General features: G+C 31.5%; 2 protein-coding genes across 5 annotated transcripts in view; both read right to left on the reverse strand.

Annotated features, from left to right (window-relative positions):
• Positions 1-775: 775 nt before the first annotated feature.
• LOC108744110 (ubiquitin carboxyl-terminal hydrolase 7) lies at positions 776-13892 on the reverse strand. 4 transcript variants are annotated; one of them, XM_018479715.2, is made up of 14 exons: positions 13115-13892; positions 12185-12345; positions 11271-11513; positions 11055-11205; positions 10326-10594; positions 9208-9382; positions 7957-8295; positions 6973-7151; positions 5123-5791; positions 4742-5004; positions 4087-4377; positions 2635-2876; positions 2430-2573; positions 776-1844 (listed from the first exon to the last, which is right to left on the reverse strand). In XM_018479715.2, the coding sequence occupies exons 1-14, from the start codon at positions 13221-13223 to the stop codon at positions 1744-1746; spliced, it is 3336 nt and encodes a 1111-aa protein (XP_018335217.1). In that variant the 5' UTR covers positions 13224-13892; the 3' UTR covers positions 776-1743. The 4 variants fall into 4 exon arrangements, with proteins under 4 accessions (XP_018335217.1, XP_018335216.1, XP_018335218.1 ...); XM_018479714.2 differs by having other exon boundaries at positions 12185-12369; XM_018479716.2 differs by lacking the exon at positions 13115-13892 and adding an exon at positions 12607-12730 and having other exon boundaries at positions 12185-12369.
• Positions 13893-17770: 3878 nt separating this feature from the next.
• Positions 17771-22982, reverse strand: part of LOC108744064 (eukaryotic peptide chain release factor GTP-binding subunit ERF3A) — an 8839-nt gene continuing 3627 nt past the window's right edge. Inside the window, exons 5-9 of the mRNA XM_025973770.1 lie at positions 22049-22055; positions 21767-22008; positions 19856-20119; positions 19225-19393; positions 17771-17841 (exon numbers count right to left, since the gene is read on the reverse strand). Coding sequence (XP_025829555.1) covers positions 17798-17841; positions 19225-19393; positions 19856-20119; positions 21767-22008; positions 22049-22055 — 726 coding nt within the window. The 3' untranslated portion in view covers positions 17771-17797. The remainder of the gene's footprint in view (positions 17842-19224; positions 19394-19855; positions 20120-21766; positions 22009-22048; positions 22056-22982) is intronic.

Here is a 22982-nt window from a genome sequence, read left to right on the forward strand (position 1 = left end):
ACCTTTCAGATTCTTACTCAATTGAAACACTACATCTGATTTTTTTAGTTAAGTTTTAAATTCTACAAAATAAACGGGTAATTTCAAAGTCAAATAATTCAATAAAACAATGCTCTCTTGTGTAATTAATAAATAAATAGAAACAATGAGAATCCAAAGACTGAAGGTGGAATTCGTCTTACTTTCACAAACTCTCGTGTATCGTTCAATAAGTTGAAAAAGTTGGATTTGAACTGATAAAGTAAATCTACCGGCACAACGGTTTATGGTCACGAAGCCCAAAGTTGGTCAGGCAACTATAAGCAATCATACAAACAAAACACCTCACATAAAATAATCAATCAAAATTCTCCCTATCACTACCATTTCGGATTATTTGATTAACTTCTAATTAACTATATGATTCACTTTTTTATCTTTTTTTTTTCTAATCAAGGCAACAAAACTCAACATAATCTAACCTTCAATAGCATGCGCAGATCTGTACCTTAGATCAAGCCAAATGCTCACTAACTGACATCCGCACACACTTCTATGCGGAAGGCCAGGTCATAGTGGTTATACCAACGTTTGATTGTTGGTGTCCTATTGTTTGCATTCAATTAATTAATTATCAACTACACGCCAAAAACAGTATTATTTTTCGATCCATTTGGTTAAGTTTAATGTTAGAGTTATTCGACATTAAAACCGCCATTTATTTATTAAATTACCTATTCTTCATATTCAAAAGGAACGTAAATGCTGCAAACAGACAACGCCAGTGCTTTCTGGGTAATCGTTTCAACTGTGTAGAATTTATTCAGAAGTACAATTACCATATAAATACATATTTTCACATATTACACCTGTGTAGTAGGTATTTACAGCAGCAACAAAAATAGATTATAAAGACACATGCGTTACACAACAGTGGTTGGAATAATAAAAGCCAATCGAATAGACGATTCCTTCCTTTGAAATAATTAAAAAAAAAAAAAAGAAAAAGGAAACGAGACAATCAAGTACTACGATAGTTCGTCACTTTTTCTTTTTTAATTATTTTTATACAAAAAAATGGGTTAGTCAAGCGAAAAACAAAATAAAAATACATGTTATATGTCGCGCAATTAAAATCGCTCATGTCCGTCACAAATTTAATAGGTAATAAACACATCTTCATCATCCTCAACATAAATACAATTAACAGTGAGTAATATAATAATAATAATAATAGTATTAATCGAAAAATTTCCACAATTCGGATTAGGGAGGGAGGGGGCGAGCGAGCGATAAATCAATTAATATTTACAAAGACGATTATGACGGCGAAGATAATAATAATCAAAAAATTGTAAAATCACACATAAACCGCGCACCTCGAAATATACAGGGAGAGGGCCCCTACAGTAAAAAACTGTATACAATCTACGATTTAAAAACGAAAGTGTTGTTGCTGTTCATTTTGTTTTCTACTTTTTTCTTCGTCATAAGTTTAAAAGAGAGATGAGGGAGGGCATGTATACTGTAATAATAGTAGTTGTAGTAGTAATAATAGTAACAGTTGTAATAGTAGTTGTAGTAACTTTTGCTATGCAGTTTCGGTTGGCAACAATAAAGCCATACTGAATTAAGGAACAAACAAATTAGGAACGGGAAAAGAGAGACAAGGTGGAACTGGGGACGAATGAATAAGGAATTTAAGTGGATCGAAAATGCAAGAAAACGGTAATAAGGGAGAAAACGTAACAGCTGCAGTCAGTCTCAATTATAAATTTTGATCGCTTTTTCCAAGTAATTAAAACGAGACCGTTTCGGAGCCTTATTTACATGTTCTAAGCCTAACCATGGTTTCGGGTTACTACCTGAAAAAAAAAAATAAAATCATTAACATCTTTTTAAAATCCCAAATGGGAAATAATAATATTAAGAGTGAAATGCAATACCCAATTCTAATATTTTTACAAACATTTTGCTCGTTATCAAGATTAGATCATTGGTGACTGCTGTAAAACCTGCATTTTTTTCTATTATCTATAAAAATTTGTTTTTGCATTTCTATTTATAATCACAAAATATTGTAACTATTTTCTGATAGAAATACCGTGACAAACAAACAGGCATTACTGATTTTATAGGGGTTTTGGTATTAGTATCTTTTTTTTTTAAGACTATTATTTTGTATGATTTATATTTTTATCATTTTCTGTATTATACTGTGGTTNATATCAAATAGTTTGCAGGCCACTATTAATACAATACCCGTTTCAAAAATTCTTTCTCTTTTTAGTACTGAATTTTGTAGAATTTGAACTGGAAATATACCTACGAGATGAATCAAATACGAAAAAAATTAAAACATACAAATAGATAACTTTAATGGTTTTAATAAAATGTGAAACAGCAAATATGTGAATCCAAACGTTTTAGGTAATTAATCATTTACTTACTGTTGCCGGGATGTGTTTTAAATTCACTAATATTCATTGCGTAATCGTCCTCAGTAATAAACTGTGGCCTTCCCAAAACCACAATCGCAAACTTGTACTTCTCCCACTCTTTTTCCGGCACATTAAGCTTCTTTTGAATTCGTTCTAAAATAAAAGAAAATGCATATAAATAATAAAAATAATAGCAGACAATCTATCTACTAACCTTTAACTTTAGAGAAAGATTCGCCGTTCTTAACTTTAACAAAGAAAGGCGTTCCGAAAGTGGAGAATACCTCTTTGTGAAAATGCGCGCAGGGTACGAGCACCTCGTCATCTTGAAGTCTCAGTTCATCGGGCGGAATCTCTTCTATTCGATAGATTTTTGTCGCACATATACTTATATTTTCTAAGGAGGTATCTTCTTTTGGACCGGGGAGAACTTTGTTACAGTTAACTTCGACTAACCTGTAAACATGGTACATAAACATTAAGTGTAGGATATAAAAATGTTTAAAACTGTCTATTAGTTATTTGTTAAGGTTGTTGTACAAATTGCACAGAGTATTTTCATAGGATTTTTAAAATTTAGACAGATTATTATTTAAATAATTCTGAATTGAATTATGCAAAATGAAATATATCAACAATAAAATTTTGGAGATATTCAATTTCAAAGATTGAGTTTTTATGCATTACACTATAAGCGGCACCAAAAAGTTTACTAATTAAAAACCTTCCTATTTTCTTACGATTATTATATAAAATTTAAATCAACATTACACAACTTATACATTTTTTTAAAAGGGTTATTTCCATATTTAGAACAGTCTCCGGGTTATTAATTAATAAATGATGAAAAATTCACTATCGACATGTGAAGGTCACACAGGCAATCCTGCTTGGACTCGTGTCTACGTGACGTCACAATTAACGCACCAAACAGAAAACTTCAGATAAAGAGAGAACACTCTAAGCATGTGATTTTCTTTTTCTATTTTTTGGGATTTACAGAAACACATCAACGGCCAAGCATATAAATGGATTGTACCATATCCTCTAGCGTAAAATTTTGATAAGATTCTCATAATACAACTATTTTAAAGAAGTAGAATTCGAAAAAGGAAAAACAACCCACAAAGGAAATATCATGGTACCTACAATTCATAAAACCAAAAAAAAATTTTGGAGTACTTCATTTGCCCTTTGTTTAATTTTTATATAAATTATTAATATAAGTAGTACAAAATAAGTAAATTTTTCTATACCAATATTACTATACCAAGTCTTAAGCTTCTATAAAATGGCTAATTCAGAAGTCTTTCGGGTAAGTAACAGTAATCATTTTCAATAAACCAACGTTTCGCCTTAGATTATGGACTTCTTCAAAGCAATAGGGCGAAACGTTGGTTTCTTGAAAATAAATACTATACTCTGAACGAGTTGTGAATAAGTAATTTTATCAAAAAGCATCAGTGTCAGACGAAAGAACAAATGACTGATCTGTTAAGGGGTTTCTTTTTATTTTTCAGATACGAAGTCGAAAAAAACAATTCGTTGTAGAACTTTTCATGGTAATAAAAATATTGTGTTCAATTGAATTTGTCACAGTAACAATTTAAATCAACTGACTGAAGAACATCCAATTCAAAAACTACACATGAAAATTATACTGTACCTCAACTTTCCGGTAGACCCTTCAGAAAATTCTATTTGTTTCTTTGCTTCCTCGAGTAAATCAGCGACTGTTCCATTTTTGTTTGGATATAATATCAATTCCTTTTCGTCCTTATAGTTAGGAGACAAATACACGCACTTGAATTGCTTCTTATTCTCCAGTTCATTGACTCGAATACTAAGCTGCTGGTAGAAAATCTTCTTTGGCGTCTTCGGTTTTGTGAACACGAGTAGGTCTTTGAGCGTACCCTCGAATGTACAACGTAACGGGTGTCCAGGGCTGTCTTTATAACTAAAAAATAAAGTAACATAAACCCTTAAACCTATTTAAAACGGCTTTTGAAAAGAGCAGTCCTATGTAAAATAGGTAGATTTTAAAAATTTACTCTTTACATCGATTATGATAAATAATAGCTATACTTTTCTTCCCTTAAATCTATTCCAAAAATTATAGAAGAATTTGAAAAAGTTTGTAGGGACGGAACGATTTAATTTAATAATAAAAATTCTTGGCCTTTTATTTACATGTCCTTACAATTTTATTTTAATTAAATTTCCATGTAAAATTTATAATTTAGAAGCTGTCTGTCTTGTTTTGGTAATTAGTGTAATATGTACTGCTCAAAAGTATCATAGTTTAATAAGTTACTCTTTACCTTTGACATTTGAAGAACTGTAGAAGGTAAGGATCAGTTCCAACTCTTTGAGCGACCGCCCGGGCTAGTTGGTCGTATGTCATGCGCTGCGACAACTCCATTGTGAAACCGGGATCGTTTGGTATACACTTATCAACGAAAGTCACTTCGACACGATAGTAGAGATCACGGAAATAGTCTATACACGTTGGTAGGTCGGACAATTCTTCCCTCTCATCTTTTTCAAAAACTATAATGTCCCCGTCCATGAGTTCTTCCAATACCTAAATAATAACAAACAATTACTGAAAAACGCAATATACATCTCAATCAATGAAAGGTTTCTTAGGTTTGATTAAGTAATAGTATGTAGTTACCTTTAAATTTATAGTTTATAGTTACCTTTTCAAGTGGTTCACTGAGGTTACTAATTTTTTCTGTCATATTTGGCCGTATTTCCTCGTACAAAACAAGCTCTGTATCGGGTGGAAAACCAGCTCTTTCGTTCAAAAGGGGGATGAGATCGGAAAATTTGCTGTTAACTGGTAGATAACTATGTCCGCAGTAATGGATCTTTTTCTGCTTTGCGTCATACAATTTGAAGAAGAGCAGAACGTCCGTTTCCTTATCGAATGTCGGTAACGCAGTCTGTTCCAAATCAGGAGGTAGTAATTCTAAAAAGATGTGCCACGGATTCTGAGTTTCGGCTGCATCTATAACGTTCTTGTGCAGATCTGACTCTAAATCAAGTAAGCTAGGCCTAAGAGTCTGGTTTGAGCGGTGGCTGAACGGCCACAATCGTAACTGTTCGGGCGGATATTTGAAACTGTCAGCCAACATTTCCATAAGTTCAGACATGGTGGCAGTTTTCTTAATACGGAACACTCGGTAAACCGCTCGTTCCGGATCATAGAGGTCATTACCCTGATGACCGTCAAAAGCGTCTTCCAACAGTACGTTAACAGTCATATATAAATGAGCTTCGTTGCGCTCCTTGCGACGTATTTGTTCCATACGTTTCTCTTCAGCGAGACGATCCGCTAACTCACTCGGGATATCAGCGTCAGTTACCTAAAATTAATAAGTATCACGATATCCATTACTCACGCCCAAATGTGAAACATTTATTACATCGCCTTAAATCAAATCTATCGCATGTCGCATTACAGCCGGCCGCGGAGTAGGGGTAAAACTGAAAGGCACTCGGAAGAGCAGCCAAGACCAATATGGTGGCGCCCATGGCTCGCATGAGCTAACCGTGTAGCATTTATATTTTCACTCATTCGTGCAAGTGCATGACAATTACATTTATAGACTGTGAAACTCAAAGCGAAGATAAAATTATTAATGGAATAACTGAAGTTTAAAATGATTCAGTGATTTAAATAAATGTTGTTGTCAATTTTTAATATGCGTCTGTCATCTGAATGATTGTATTTATTATGTATTCCGTACTATTGATTTCCTATTATCATTCCCATTTTCCAATCGTTAAGATAGGATTAAGAACGCGATTTAAATTTTAATACCGAAAATCGAATAATTTTCCGAAAAATTTACAGTTAAATGCCTACAATCCAAAAAGTTTCACTTGCATCCACACAATTGTTTTTATTTATGCATTTATAATATAAATGTGACAAAGAGAACTTTATTAATTCTCCAATGGTTCCCTCTATCAAATATTTCAAGTTATTTATGAAGAATATGACAATTAAGTTTTAGTACCAGGGTGACAAAATTCTGCTTAAAGCGTATGTAAAATGTCTAGCTAGATCTATTTTGTATAATTACTATTATTAGTTTGTAACCCAAAAGATAAAGTCACCTTGGAAATTCAAGATCAGATCTTAAGATTGAAGAAGTCCTAATTAATTATGCTCATGGTAAAATAACACAAACAGGTAAAAACCACCTACATTAATCGTAAGTAACAAATAAGATTTACTGAGAAGAAAACTCTCCAAAAGGACTGTTGTTAGATTATGTTAACGATCAGAAAACATTAACACTAATTCTTGTATTATGAATTCTGCATAATCCCTTGTAATTTTTTAGCATTCTTTAAATGAATATCACTCTTGACCTTAATTGGTGTAAAAATTTAAAAAAACAACCTATTTCTTCTACTTAATCTTTTTGAAAGCACTTTCTTTCATTACCAACGTATAACATCAATATAAAAATTATTATTGAGAATAATTGTATCTATTAATTGCTAAATTATAGTGTAATTTCATCATGCGTCCTACCTCCTGTAATACGTTGTGCAGTTCCGAATCTCGAATATAAACTAACATGTATGCGTTAGTGCAGTGTTTAACAGTCATGTTCATGTCATCATCATGACCACCATAGTTGTGCTCTATTGCTTCCTGTTTCGTGCATCGTGATACAACATCGTCATCGAATTTACACCATTTACCATCACCTAAAAAGGTGTCTTTTTTATGAAATGGCATTTAAGATGAGGTATTAAAATAGTTGTTTATCACATTTGCAATTAACACCAGATAAATTGTGATACTGCTAATTAAAAAAAGGCTAAAATCATCCACAAACGGATCAATGTATATGACATTCAAGACACATTTTCTTAACAAAAGCAGCCCTCATCTATACTAAATTAGCCTTAAAATTAAAAACTACCGAAATCATCAAAACTATGGAGTAGACACTGAAAAATGAGGTAAGGTTTAAAATTAACTAATGCTAATAAATCAGTCTATCTTAGTACCAGCCAATATTAATTAATAAACTGCTAATCAGTTTTCTTTTAAAATAATTAAGGGATTATTAAACAATTTTATTATATACCTATCAAAACACAAAATTTTGTTATTTAATCATAGTATCATATGTATTAAGAATTTGAGTAGGTAATTTTATTATCTAATCTTCGATATCCTGACCGTTAAAATTGAAACCAATTGTTTTTTACAGGTGGCGGTCAAAAACCACACAACTTATGTTAAATTTTAGAACAGTATTAAGTGAATTGGCATGAACAGAAGAAAGATGTAAGCTTTAAAACTTTGAAACGTTTGATGATGGTTAAATAAACCGAAACGTTACACAAAAACGTTAGTTATATTGTTTTTTGACCGACGCCTCGGTAAAACAATTAATTATATAAAAGTATATAAAGTGATTAATTTGTCAATTCAAAAACTATTTTTATTAAAAACCTACTATGAAGATATCAATTAGTATAATAAAAACTGTTAATAAACTACCTTTGGGATTAATGAAGACAACATAGTGACCGCCATGATTGTCGCCTGAGTGTACGAGGACAGCATGTAACGTGTAGTTGGCGGGATTGTTCGGATCTGGCTCTTGTAGGTAGCTGTCGAGTGATATCTTTTCGTAGAATTCGAACCTGTCGTTGAATTTAACAGAACAATCGGTTACAGGGTCGTACTGAAATCGCATCAAGTGTAAATGGAGCACGGGTGGAAATGTGGAAAATATCACGCCCTTTTCCGCATCTTGCAGTCCGTGCTCGCCAGCATCATACTTATTGTCTCCATCCAAGGTCTCCTTAGCTATGTAATCCTTGAACGATTCATCGACTAAAAATTAAAATGAAAAAAATAGGCTATTGAGTGACGAGGAAATTATTACATTTTTGATCATAAATATGTAACTGAAATTAAAAATAGGGTTTAAATAAAAAAAAAATTATACCAATAACGAGGCATGAAAAAAATACAAAAAAAAATTGAACAAATATTGGACAAGTGTCAGTTTCTCTTACACACCTTACCACAAACATGGGTAAGTGTGTGTGACGATTTCGAAAACTTTAATCTTTCTTTAATCCACTGCATTAATATAAACAGTACAGCCTTTGGGGAAGTAATACACATTTTTTTCTTTTTTTTTCAAAAACGTAAATGTCGAGACATTTTATGTTTCCAGAATATTTACAGAATTCAAATTGCATCAAATGATTTTTTCTTTTAAAGCATAACTTTTGCAAAACGGAGTTTGAACTACTATTTTTCCAATAAAGTAAAACATACGCTAGAAAATCTAAATTTATTTTCTACCCATGGTTACTTTCAATTAAAAATAGTTGTAAAAATCGGTTCTCATTCCATAAGCTGCCAAATATAATTTGTCAAACTTGAGCACATTTTTTTTTATTAGCACTGTACAAGAACGACGAAATATTTGTCGTGCGAAACCTTTTAAAAATACCTACATTTATTTAAAAGATTAATCTAAATAGAACCAATGAAAACCAAAAATACTTTTTTGTTCTTTGTACTTGTAAAATTCTATCTTAAATATCTACAATACAGAAACTTACAAAAATCTTTCCTTTGTTCTTTGTAAAATTTCAAGACATATCTAAGCGTTGATTTCTATTTGAATTATATTAAAAATCTGTCATTTATAATTTTTCTTAAATAATCAATTAATTTCATTAAAAGGTATAAAGATAATAAATCATTGAAACTATAATGAAAATAACTCACTATTTTTTTTTCCTTTAATATTCAACTGAATATCGTAGAATGTTTCAGTTCTCGTGCTAGTGTAATCAACATTTTTGCAGCGAATATACGATATCATTTTCCCCTCGAATAATTTCGGAACTGTTCCTTCGACACATGTCCCCTTCATTTTGCTTTCTAGTTTATCTAACAAGACCTGCAACAAAAGCACACAATAAATCACACAGAAGTTAAGAAAAAAAGATGGCAACGCGCCATCTGCGATTATAAATGCTGCAATATTGCAGCACCCATGAAGTCCAGCAAGAATCTTTCAAATATCTCCTTGCTACATGAGAACTGCATGCAGCTGTTTACGTGCAATGAATCCCAATTTCGTACTTTAATAAACCAGAAAAGATAATGTGAACATCGCGTAACGGAAACCCAGCATGATGTGAATAGTATATTCAGTATGCTAGGCTACCGTTTAGACTGTGTACATGTACAGGTATCACAGCTTGTGGCACCAATGTGAACTAGCTGCAGGAGAGTTTTGTGGAGTTTACAAGGAAACAATATCCACATGAAATCAGTCCCAATCCCTGATATGTACTGCCTATTGGGAACCCAAAGGAATATAATACCTCTGGCGAGAAATGCGCCAAATAGTTCTAAAGGTTTTTACAGGTATACAATGGCTGAGAAAAGTATAAGGAAAGCTGACCTACAAAATTCAAAAATAAAAAAAAAAAGGGCGAACGTGTATTAGTGTAGAGAAACTGCAGAGAAATTACAAATAAAAACAAACAGAAACGCATATGCAATACAATGACAATTTTCGGTTGCTACTGACATTTTAGCTTCTGAAGCCTTTTGAACATATTCACCAGGAGTCACAATGTGGCGCGTTACGTGACGCATGACGTTATACTTTTCAGTTTTATATCCTAGCAAATTTCCTTCCTACGGCCGATAAAGAAGATCTCACTTTAAAAATATTCTTATAGGTTAATTGTTGCAGATTCTTTTATTCAAGTTTGTTTATGTCAAAAACATTATTTAGCGAATCCCACACCAGAAGTCTCACCACTCCTTAGGGTTCCGAATCACATAAAAGTAGTTCATTCTACATTTTTTATAAATTAATATTATTTTACCCGTAAAAATTCCTGAACGTCGTGCTGCATAAAAGAGTCCAAGGCCTCCCAACCAAAGCTCTTGGTAAGTTTTTTTGTGCCGACCGGTTTATCACTGAATTGAAGTTCGTGAAAGACCCGTTGCAAAGCTAAAGCTACCGATTTGGTGGAGTCGTCCGATTCAGTAGGCATTTTATAAACAGCTTTGCGTAACTGATTTGTGAAGTAAAGAGTCTGTAGAAGGGAGTTCATGTAACATGTCGCTCCCTGATTCTTCAATCCCACATACCCTAAAAATAAACATAAGTAATAATAAAAAAACAACAATCAAACAGCGTAAATCGTGTACTTTGGTTATTTTAATTTTTACTCATATTTATGAATAAAGGTGATAAGATAAACTGAAACAAAAAATATTTTTCACTTTCATTTAATCAAAGATAATTTTTATAAAACACTAAAAAAACGTTTCTACTGTGAAATTAATTAGGTAATTGAGTTATTTTTTAAAAACTACTGCAATTGAAACTATTACTAATGACCAGTAAAATAAATGTTAATTCTTAAAAATTTGCAAATAGATTTTTTTTTGTATACGTTTCTTCATTTTGCTGATAGGTTCCAATTTAAAAAAGCAATACTTTCAAATATAAATTTTATATCTGTGTCATATGACTTCATGTAAATAGAGAACCTTCACTGTAAAGGTTTTTTGCACATTTTTGTTTTTTCAAAAATACAAATACATACCAGTATGTTTCTTACTGTCCCACGATACTCCATGCGGTGCATCTGCTATAACATAAACTTCTAATGTAATAGTATCATCCTTTATAAAACCCTTCTCAGGATCTAGGACGTCATTCCATGACATGAAGTGTGAAAACCCCCAATCATTCTCCTGCCGATTTAAAAGTATATTTGATCAATTGGATTACAAATATATATATATGTTAAGTAAGTCACCTTCGAATAAAAAAGATGTTGAATTTTTCGTGTGAATGGGTCAACACCGGGCTTAACTGAAAGCAATCGAAGTTCGGCAACTGCATAACAAGACCACGAACTCGACTCGCTTTCGCCATTGCATTGCAAGAAGAATCCGAGGGACTTCTGGGTCATGCGGTCTTGCGTATGGCTGCTACGTGGCATTATCATAATTTTCCACGGCAGGTTGCGAACATAGCAAGGAGGTGATAAAGCCGAATCCTGAGAGAAAAAATGAATTGCAACGCTAATAAAATTAATTCAAATCAATAATTTAATATATTATTCTCCAAAAATTAAGTAGTAATACTTATAACAAGGTGTCTTAAAAGAACCTCAAGTAAATGATTATTTCACGTTCAATTGATTAATTCAGTAATTCTTAATTTTATTTATTTTAAAACTAATATCGCAAAATTAAATGGACAAGACATAAATACAGTGAAAACTCAATTATCCGGACTACGGTTGTACTTACAAACGTACCTATTCAAGATTATTCGGCTTGTCCACCGTACTCAGGCCAATATTAACTGTTGCGTTTTTTTTTTTGTTGTATTTAAGATATTTAATCTTCTTTTGTTTTTTTTTTAAGCAAATGCCTAACAAAATGCTTTTGCAACTTTTTTTTCTTAAATATTCAATTATCCAAGTAGCCTACTACTACGGGGACTAATTGCCGATTAACAAAATCTTAATCGACTTATACAGATAAGAATTATTACTTGAACTTGTTTTTTATTCTTAGGCTCTTCCTTTTTAACTTGAAAGATAATATAATTTCCAAATTTCAATGCCATTAAAAACCAAAACAGATAATACAAATTGTTTTCATTCAAAAAATGCTTCAATGCAATAAATACAAACAAAAACCCTTAAAATTTCCAAATTACCTTTAGTTTGCTAAAGTTTGGAAGTGTATAACGAAATGTAGCTTCAGAACGGGCCTCATCTTCCATCTCAGCATCCTGAACATTGGGCATGCTGGGATCAGGTTGAGGGCCTATAATAACTTCACCGTTTTGACTCTGGTCCATTTCACCACCTCCAGTATCTGTCATATATTCCACTGTAGTGACTAGAAAAACACCTCTCTATTTCTAACTACGCTATCACTAATTTTTTGCTTTTGCTAAATAAATAAATGAATAATTATATTGTTACACGCAAAATTATTTCTTAAGCATCTTTTTGTAAAATTATTAAACATGTCTAAGGCTATCAATCATTACAAGGTAAGACCAAAATAATATTGAGATGTGCTCAGAACACCAAACACAAAATAACGAAAATCAAGTTTTAAATGTACACATACCTTTTCTGGAAGAAAATATTCGTAATGTATTACCAATTTTTCAAGTTTTATGTGTCACTCTGATACACAAAACGTATAAACTTTTTAACAATTTATGTGTATATGTATATATTTAAGAATATAGTTTTAATATACTTATCACATATCAATATTTCAATTTTGAAAATAATGGAAGGAAAACTTCAAAATTCTTTCAATCTATAATCAATTTGACAGCATTTGACAGTTTTTAAGCATCATTTCAAGTTCACACCTTACAAATCAATTAAAAAATATACCAAATTTTATAAAAAAGAAATTTTTCTAACTGCTGCAATTATAGCCCAGTCATTTAATTTTGAGGTTATGTTCTTATTTTATAAAAATTGCGCAAAAGAAAAAAATACTAAAAACGCAAACTATCTACTAACACTAGAACTAGAATTACCGACGATTTAAAAAGATATCGTGAAAGTTAAGGTTAATGTCAACATATAGTCATTGATAAAACAAAAAACAATACACATACCCTCTTGGGTTTCCATTTCTTCTACATCATTCACATCATTATTTTGAGGTTCTAAATTGTTCCTCCCATTTCTCCTCCTAACCCTTTCTTTACTCGTCACGTGGTTCATAGTGAGGGGTGGCGTTTCTTGGGCCCCCGTTTTGTCTTTCGCGTTCGACACAACTACACCTTTTTTTTTCGAATTAAAATTACTGCTATTTTTTTCCGGGCGGTTAAGACAGCCGTACGAATTATTAAAGTTTTCAGAATGAGTAGTATTTTTATTGCCGGAGACGGTGGTCAATTTGACAAAATGCTTACTCGCGATGCGCCCAATGTCTGCTGTTTTCTGAACCCTCAGAATGAGGGGTGCTCGCAAGAATCATATATACAGATTTCAATGTAACACTCCGCTAATACAATTACTGTGTTATATCGATTGTCGGCAGTTGATCCTGAGCGGTGCAGTTTACGAGGTGCCGACACTTCACTTTTAGCACATTAAGAAAATAAACAAAATGGAGGCATTTCTCTCCTTGCACTGCTCAAAAAAAATTTCGACATACTGCTAGGTTCTGTCACTCCTATAAAAGCACAAGGCCATCTACTTGATGATGGCTTAAAATTAACGATTAAAATTCGCAAATACAGCAATGGAAATTGTTATTACATTTACACCTAATAAATTTTCAATTCATCGCAATACGGTAGTACGATTATCTTATTTACAGCGATTTATAATTATGCAAAATTATTATTACCAGTACTACCTTTACACCTCACATATTTATGAAGAATCATAGACAAATGAAGAATGATGTTATCCCAGTTTTATAAATAAATATTCCATTCAGAATAAATACCGTTAGACCTAAAACCTAAAAACCATAAAGCTTGGTAGCTATAATTATATTATAATGGAATGTAGTAGATTTGCGATTAGTTTTAATATTTAATTTGAATATAAAAATAAAATGTTTATCACATACGTTATATTCTTATCAGATTTCAAGAATGCTTTCAAATAAACTAAAATCGTGGTGTCTAATCAGTGCGTGTTGACAAGAACGGAATATGCCTTATTACTCCAATCTATGAATTGAACTAAAAGAGATGAAAACCATAGATATGAAAAGTGCATAGTCAGATTATAGATATATGTATATATTGTCGTATTATATCTCTATCACAGCAACATTTCCAATCAAATTTGTTTGAACAAGGACGATCAAAACAACAGATTTATCGTAAATAATAATTGATATCAAATTTATTTTCTCCAAATGACTGTACTGTTACATGCGTTTCAGAACAAAAAATTATTTAGGCTGCACTTTTAATTTGTAAAACTGCAAAGGTCTCGATTTGGTTGAAATCTTAGTATGTTGTGCGATATATTTAAATTTCAACAATATGAAAATGCGTATACCGGGTATATTAATCGAGACCTTTTATTAACAAAAACGCATTTGCCTTCAATAAGTTTATCGGGATTTAAGACGGAATTAGGATATTTTCTAGACTTGTTAAAGTTTTGAACACTCCAAGTATGTGGTCAAAGATTATTTGAACAAGTTATTATCTTTTGTGACTTTTTCAGTCAGGAATGTTTCTTTCCTAAAAACAAAAAAAATCTAATTTTCTTCTCGACGGAAAGAAATCAAAATATTGTTAAAATTTAAAATAGAAAAAATTAATTTTGCTAAGCCTAGTTGTTACCTGATATTTTTTTACTGGATAACATTATCCGCTTTATGTACATTTCTAAATAATCTTATGGTAAATGTTATTATATAATTTTAGTACAAAGAAATGTACAAATAGATATCTTTAAAAGTTTATTGAATGGGTATATAAAATCGATAGCAACGTTCCTTAAATTGTTCATAACCGATTAAAAACTAAAACCAATCGAATTAAACATAAAACACTGTAAAATTATATNGGTACAGTTACAACTTTTAAGTGTCATACAACACATTCGCGACGCAAATTGTTATTTACAATTCCGACACGTTTGGTCAAGTTTATGGACGATCGATTTGCAACGTTTTTCCTTTATTCAAGTATTTAATGAATAACGAAAAAATTAAACAAAATTTAATATAAGAGTAGTCTGCTTAATACTTCTCGTATCACTTTTGAAACCAAGAAGTGCTTTTTATGTTCTTTTTTACATGAAGATCAAATATTTATTAATCAATGGATTTCAAAGGAAATCATAAACAGGAAAGAGTTAATTTAACGTGATAATTCGATGGGAGAAGGGCGGGAAAAACTAAATTTATTGTATATGTAAAAAAAATTAACACGTAGTCTTCTAATAAAATCAATCATTTCAATTAGATCTGCAAAGCTTAAAAAAAATAAATAAAAGCCGCCCAGAACCACAACATCTTTACCTTTCTAACCGCAATATTTTACTAAATGCGTATATCACAAATTCTTAACTCCGACTAGCAATTGAGGATGTTATTGATCATGCAGTTCTTAAAATACCGCATTAGGTTGTTATAGTGTCATAGAACAGGAAAACAAAATGAGATATTTCCTAAAATGTGATTGCATATTGTTGGTATGTTATTAAAAATGTCTGTTAATTAAAATCCTAATAAATTAAACAGTTTCGAAATATCTCTCAATCTGAAAATTACTTAAAATTAAAATGAAGTTATATTTTACAATGAAATGTTTTATATACTAAAATAAATAAGTACACTGTTCCACTTGTACAAGGTTTTCTCATTTAAAAAACATACTTTTATGCAGCATTTTAATTGATAGGTCTTTTAGTATTTTTGATGTGTAACATCTTACCGCTAGGTATGTGGAACCTTCGGAATAATTTCGTGAATACGATGAAAATGCGTTACTGCAAGGTAGGAAGAAGCGCGCACTATATTGAATATAAGTGCGGTTCATAGCGGGAGAGAGGGGAAAAGCTGTCAACCGTTCGATCTGCTAACTTTGAACATCATTACGCATACTTATGCAGCTGTTCTAAATGCATTGTGTATCAATTATCTATTTATATCATTTAAATAATTTTATAAACACTATATTAAAATAAAATTAGCACTAATGTGAAATCAATATCCAACTCGTAATATTTTACTCGTGACCGATGTTTAGTGTTACACATCATTGACGACTACTGTTAATGGATTAGTATTTGTTGGAACACCATGGCAAAGGAAACAAAAACAAAAATCCCCTAAACACCTCATGTTGTACAAATGTATTTTTTGCAAACTATCCATTTACTACTATATAAACTTAACTGCAGCCGTTTTTTGTTAAATTCTTGCCGATATGCACCTCGCAAAAATTGTCGACGACCATTACAAACACAATAAAAAGAAAAATACAAACCGTGAACGACAACATCAACTCGAGAAAAGAAGAATGTTAGCAACAACTTTCAAAATTAAGTATTCTTTAGTTCTGTTTTTATGAGGGGAAAATTTTATTATTACAATAATAAATAAATAATAATCATTTTCTTAAAAAATAATAGGATGCCTTAAAAATAACGATAATAGTAGTTAAAGAGTAATTATTGTAGGAAATAATAAACACCAGCACACCCGATATTTTTTTATAAGCTGAGAAGTTAGTTCGTTCATATACAAGAGACGCGTAATTAAAGAATGCGAGGAGGGAGGGCGTTGAGCGTAATGTTGGTGTAAATGGGATCGACATTAACAGGGTTGCCAATATATACCTTCAAATTTATTTGAAATGATGCCCGAATATTAATAGAATGTTGAAAATGGCTTTTGTTTAAAACTATAATTCAAAAATCAAAAGAAAACATCAGAATGAGCTAATCTAGCTTCTCAAAACCACCTAAAACATAAATTTGTTATTATTCTCATTTATTTCTAACTTCATTTATCTTCAAAACAAAACAGAATACATTATGTTCACAGTTGAACAGTTGGATTTAAAGAATATCTACAAAAATTATATATATATATANTTTTACACCCCAGCAATTCCCCTTTACTTTTTATCCTCATAAAAACAACAACAAAAATTACAGAAAATAAGTAATAATTACAAGAATTTAAGAGTTGTAGATTTCAATTCCTTTACTTTTTTTATGCTAAGTTACTAACGAATGTATGCAAACTATAACAAAATAAAAATATATATAAATACATCACCAATTACCTATTAATATTACTTTAATTTTCATAAATGTGAAATGAATAAATTTGAAGGTAAATATTTGAGTGTTTAAAACATAGAAAATCTTCTCTGTCGTGCAACGTGAAAGGAAAAATATGAAGAAACATTAGAAAACAACTAAATACAGAGAGATAAAAATCAACGTATATAAGATGGGAATGAAGAAAAAGAGAACAGGTGAAGAAATTTCAACGAAAGACCATGTTTCAGCATTTAAATCTTGTCGCGCACACACCAAACAGAAAAGAAACCTTCCATGTACGGTAGCACCAGTTGGAACCAAAAATGTCTCTTGAACAAAACCGATTGATCTCCGTTTATCATACGCACTCTACAGAACCACCAGAATGGCAGCTGATTTTGTTGTGTTGAGTGGTTTGCATTTTTTCGATCATCCTTCGATATTTTTTATTTGTTATTTTGTTTTTATCGCGCACTTACAACATTTGAAATGTAAAAATATCATCGTACGGCCTATTGATATTTTATTTGTTTTTATTAATTAAAAACTTACTCGACCACTTTCAGTACCTTTCCAATTGCAATTGTCTTATCTGAAAGAAAATGACCAGTTATATTCATTGCAATGAATCCTTGATTTGATGTAAAAAAATCACTATTAAAATTTTTGTGCATCTCCAGTAGTAACACACCTAGTATATTAAAGTAAGCATGGGTTGCAAATAAGAGATAAGATAATATAGCACCATGAATCTTTAGCAAAGCACAGTTATGCTAGGCTTTAAAGACTAGTGCATTATATAAATAGTAGATTACGTATCGAGGGAAGAAACAGGGTTATTTCAGAGTGCATGTCTTCGGCTCGGGTGGCAAACATGCAGTCTGAGACAACCCTGTTTCTTCCCGAGGTACGTATACTATTTTTTGTCATGTTTGTGTGGAAAGCTCGTTATTAAATTGATAGTTGGCGAAATAAGAGTAAATAATTTAGAGGTTAGAAAGACATTATTATTGAACAACTGATTTCTGCGCATGCCTATAAACTTCAGCGCATGCGTTCAAAAGACTAATTTCATTGCCTTCCGACTAAAACACGGCTGAAAAGTGGTCATTTCTTCCCTACAGGGTTGCCAGATGCGGCGACTTATCGCCATTTAGGCTACTTTTGACAAGGCTCGGCGACTAAAATGTTCATGCAGACGACTCGTCGCCGATGGGCGACTTTTGAAATGAAACAATAGAATGAAAATTTTTTCTTAAATTAAAAACTATGACAAATTTTATTCTAGTTTTATGTACATATAGATGCACAGATCGAACTTTATGTGAATACTAAATATTTGAATCACGAGCTATGAAGGCACCTACATTTCGACCAATGATAAATCGTCTCCCATTTTTAATGAGTTTCGACTAACTTCAAGACTTTCATGAAATTTATTTTAATTGTATATGTAATGTAGATATTTAATTTTTAACATCTGAATCGATCGCGGCGATTTTGGGCGACTTTAGCGCCACGAGTCGGCTACGCGTCGAGAAGTTCTGGTCACCCTGCTTCCCTATTTCATAGTACGCAAAACGAGCTTTCCGCGATAATATGACAAAAAAACATGTACATTTATTCTATACCTACCTTCTTTTATTTGTAATATATTTCAATAGTTAAGTAAAAAGAATCAAATTGATTAGGTACATTATTTTCAGATTATCTCCAAACCATAAATATAACCAAATACATGCCATTTGAGCTAGATATCACCAAGTACAGTATTAAATTGTTATGAAGAAGTTTGAAAAACGTTTAACACAATTATTTTACATATAACTGTGAAAGCCTATGTTCTGATATACGGTAATTATTGGATGTTATTTAATTATTTATCATTAAAATTTTTTAACTGATTGTTTTAGTTGAACATACAAATATATAAAAAAAAACCTAATCAAACTTTTATAGTACAAAACAGACTTACTTTCATCTCTCAGAGTGAACCGGCCCATCTGAGGGAACTTCTTAAACTCTTCAAGACAAATAACGCCTGCGCACTCGATCCTCATAATAGCCACCTGGTCTTGTTTGACAAACCTCGGCCGAGATTTGCTTTTGTCACCAGTTTTCTTATCAACTAAACAAATTAAGGCCTACAAAAAAAAACGAAAATTAGAATAAATCATGACCTTTATCAACAATATGTTATATTTTCCATAAATACAAGTCATTCCTAGCACTCTTTCTTCATTATTTCCATTCTATATGGAAAAATATTCCTTTGCAAGTACCTTCAGTTATTTTGTTACCATTCAAAAATATAAACTTTGTACTTTATCGTATAAAAATTCCGTACCGGTCCCAAAACCTTAATTCATCTAAACAATTACGAATTTCAACTCATTTTCGCAAATATTTAAAATGTCAAAGATTTGGTCTCTGTTTTAAATATGAATCGAATTAAAAACAACAATCAATTTTTTTTATGAAATACATAAAATTAAGTCTAATTAACGTGTATGTTACGTATATCACGAGAAACCCAATACTCTAATTTTGTACAGTGGCTCAAAAGTATCCCAAGTTAAAATTTGACAAAAACAATTTATACTTACTTTGACCGTGACTTCTTCAGCGGCGCAATGTATGTGCATGACTGCGCTATAACCTGCGCAAATAATCGATTTGTGTTCTAGAATGACAACTTGCGCGTCAAATATGCGTCCCGTACGTATCGGGTTGACCGCGTCACATAAAACGAATCCAGGACTCACATCCTCCTCTTCGATCCCTTTCACTTTTACTTTCACGTTTTCTCCCGGTACGATTCGACTTACCTCTTCATCGTCTGACCACAATTGATCGACGGTTACTGGTGTCTACAAAAAAAGATTCAATGAATTTATCAGTCAATATCAGCATTTATTCTATTCTATTTAATTAACACCAAAACAGTACAACTTGATTCTAAAATTATGTAAAAGTGGGGGTTTTGAGCTATTCTGTTTGTTCTACATGTAAAAGTAAGTAAAAGCATAAATAAAAAAAAACGAAATAAAATTAAAAAAAGGATAAAGGGCTGCTTCTTTTGAAAAACGTAGCGCACTTAATAAATCTCCCTCTATTTTTAATTTTTTTGTTTTTCAACCAAGATCTCTCCTCAACAGTTTAAACTATCAGAAATTACCTCCACACACAAGCCTGGTAGGGGAAGCATTAATATAAATTACAGACTGACTTCTCTTATTGCAAATTTAGCAAAAATTTTAGAAAAACTAATCAATTCTAGTCACTTCTGATAACTATTATATCATAATCACCAGAAAAAATTTAACAATAGAAACCCCACCGCAGCAACTTTTTTTGATCCCAAAAAAGATTTTGACAATCAATCGTGCATGTATTTTATTAAAGAACTCCGTAAGAAGAGTGTTGATCTTAGTAGAATAAAAAAAATATTTAAGGGCGTTAAGTACCCGAAGTTAAGACTCGAATTGATGCCCCCTACGAGACTACACTGCGTTCCTTACTCTTTTTTTATCTATATAAACGATAGTTTTGATCTTGCAGCATCAGGTACAATTATTTCATGTACGGATACAGTGTTGATTTACTTTAATAAAACTTGGGATGAGAGCTAGGCGTGTGAACCAATTACTGAAACAGCTTCTTGGTTTTTCAAAAATAAACTGACTATTAACACTGATAAAACTATCTATACCTACCACTTTTCAGTTTATACAAATAAACTATCAAATCATTAAATCTGATAATTATTCGAACAATGCCTTGTATAATCATTGATCAAAGAAATGAGGTAAGGTGTTCAAATCAGCATAGCCACAAATAAACATAGTATCTTATGTTTCTAACAGACTAAACAATTATTTAAATTACATATAATTGCTTGGGGTTCTGTCTACGAAAACGGAAACTGTTCCTCTCAGAAAACTCCAAAATAAAATTCTAAAAATATTTGATCACAGAAAAAATACTAATGACCCATCGTTATTGGGAGTAAGAGAAACAATTTTAGTTTTACAAAATTCCATTATAAAAATCTAGAAAATACTTTTCAATTCTAACAGATAACCACACGTATACCGCTACATATAAAAAAGGGTAAAAAAAGACACTACAATTGATCTCGCTAGAAAGGAACACAAATTATTACTAGTGTTTGTAAGCACACTATCTTCTAGGTAATTCTTTTCTTTTCAAGATAATTTGGTTTTCTGATAAACTGAATGATGTTGTACAATTTTCCGATATACTACTGTGTTTCTGGCTAGTTGAATATTGAATTTTTAGTTCATAAGTAGTTTTTGTTTCGCTTTTTTCTGAGAAATTAGCGTTTCATAGTTTTTTATTTCACTTAGGTCGCACGCGGAAACCGTAGTACCCTTGCGAAGTTCGTATAAATTTACTTTTTGTATCTAGTGGTAAATACATAAGATAAAATAAATAAAAGCTCCAAGGTTTACGAAGGGCTAAGTTTAAATAATATTGTAAAAGAAAGCACTTACTCTGTTGGGCATGACCAGTAGACTAAGGCCCTTTCGACATTCTCCCGATTCAACCTTACCCATTACGACGGTACCCATGTCTTTATATTTGTCAACTATTGGCATTATGAAGGGACCATCGCTCTTGCGATTTAACATGGGCAATTGATCGATAAATGGAATGAAAGGAAGACCTCTGAAAAAAGTAAACGATTTTCTATGTGCACATCCCCATGAATAATATCGAATGACGCTGCAATCAACTTATGATTTTCCTAAAGCGTTTCTAAATTTATTGCAAACATCCGGTCTGAACATGTAAGTGTTGTTTTAATACCCCAGTAACGACATTTTTGCAAATTAACATACTTGCAATTGTTTTGGTAGTTTATTATTATAGATATTCTTCTAAGTTTGTGATATAATGTGTAATGTGGCGAGTGACTAAACTTAAATGGTTTTGGAATATTTAAATAACAATTGAGAGTGTGCAAACAAAACACTTCACAGTATCAGTTCAAGTTACCTAAATTACACCTACTGAAAAGTGCGGATAAGATGTTGTTTTGTTTTGATTTGAAGGTGCAGGATGAAGTGCAGCTACAACTGACCATAAAAAACAAAATTCATCCTTATTTTGAATATTAATAACAGATTTTGAATTTTTCACAAAAGGAGGTAGTTCTACATATGTTGAAATACCTACATTAATTGGAGAGTAGTGATTTATATTTATCTTAAGTTGTATAATTTCATAAAGAGCCCAACCAGAATCGCGTTCTTGGAATTCCTCAAGTTTTTTTAAAATTTGGTTTTTAATATTTTCCCTGTACCATTTTTTTAAATTAGTATTTAAGTCAATAACGGTATTTTTGGTGGTGAAATGTTTAATGTCAGTTTCACCGTTTTGCGGTTTTATGAAATTGCCGTAAAAGATTACATTTATTTTTAATAAACATTTTTTGAGTTCTTTTCTAATTTTAATTGAAAAACATCTAAATGCCTTATCTAGAAAAACAATTGGATCCTTAATTTTATAGTTTACAATACTACCAGTTTTTATTCTATTATTAAAACAAGATTCTAAATCTACCCACTCTAAATTTCTATTGCTTAACCCCTTTGATTTGTTAAGTTTAGTATCAAGTTGGTTTTTAATTTTCTTTTTATAAAATTTTAACAATGATAAATTTGTTTCTAACTGCTGTTTATTTTGATTTTTGTGTTTCAAAGACTT

This window comes from Agrilus planipennis, unplaced genomic scaffold (genome assembly GCF_000699045.2).
Source record: "Agrilus planipennis isolate EAB-ADULT unplaced genomic scaffold, Apla_2.0 scaffold18, whole genome shotgun sequence".
NCBI classification, from domain to species: domain Eukaryota; kingdom Metazoa; phylum Arthropoda; class Insecta; order Coleoptera; family Buprestidae; genus Agrilus; species Agrilus planipennis.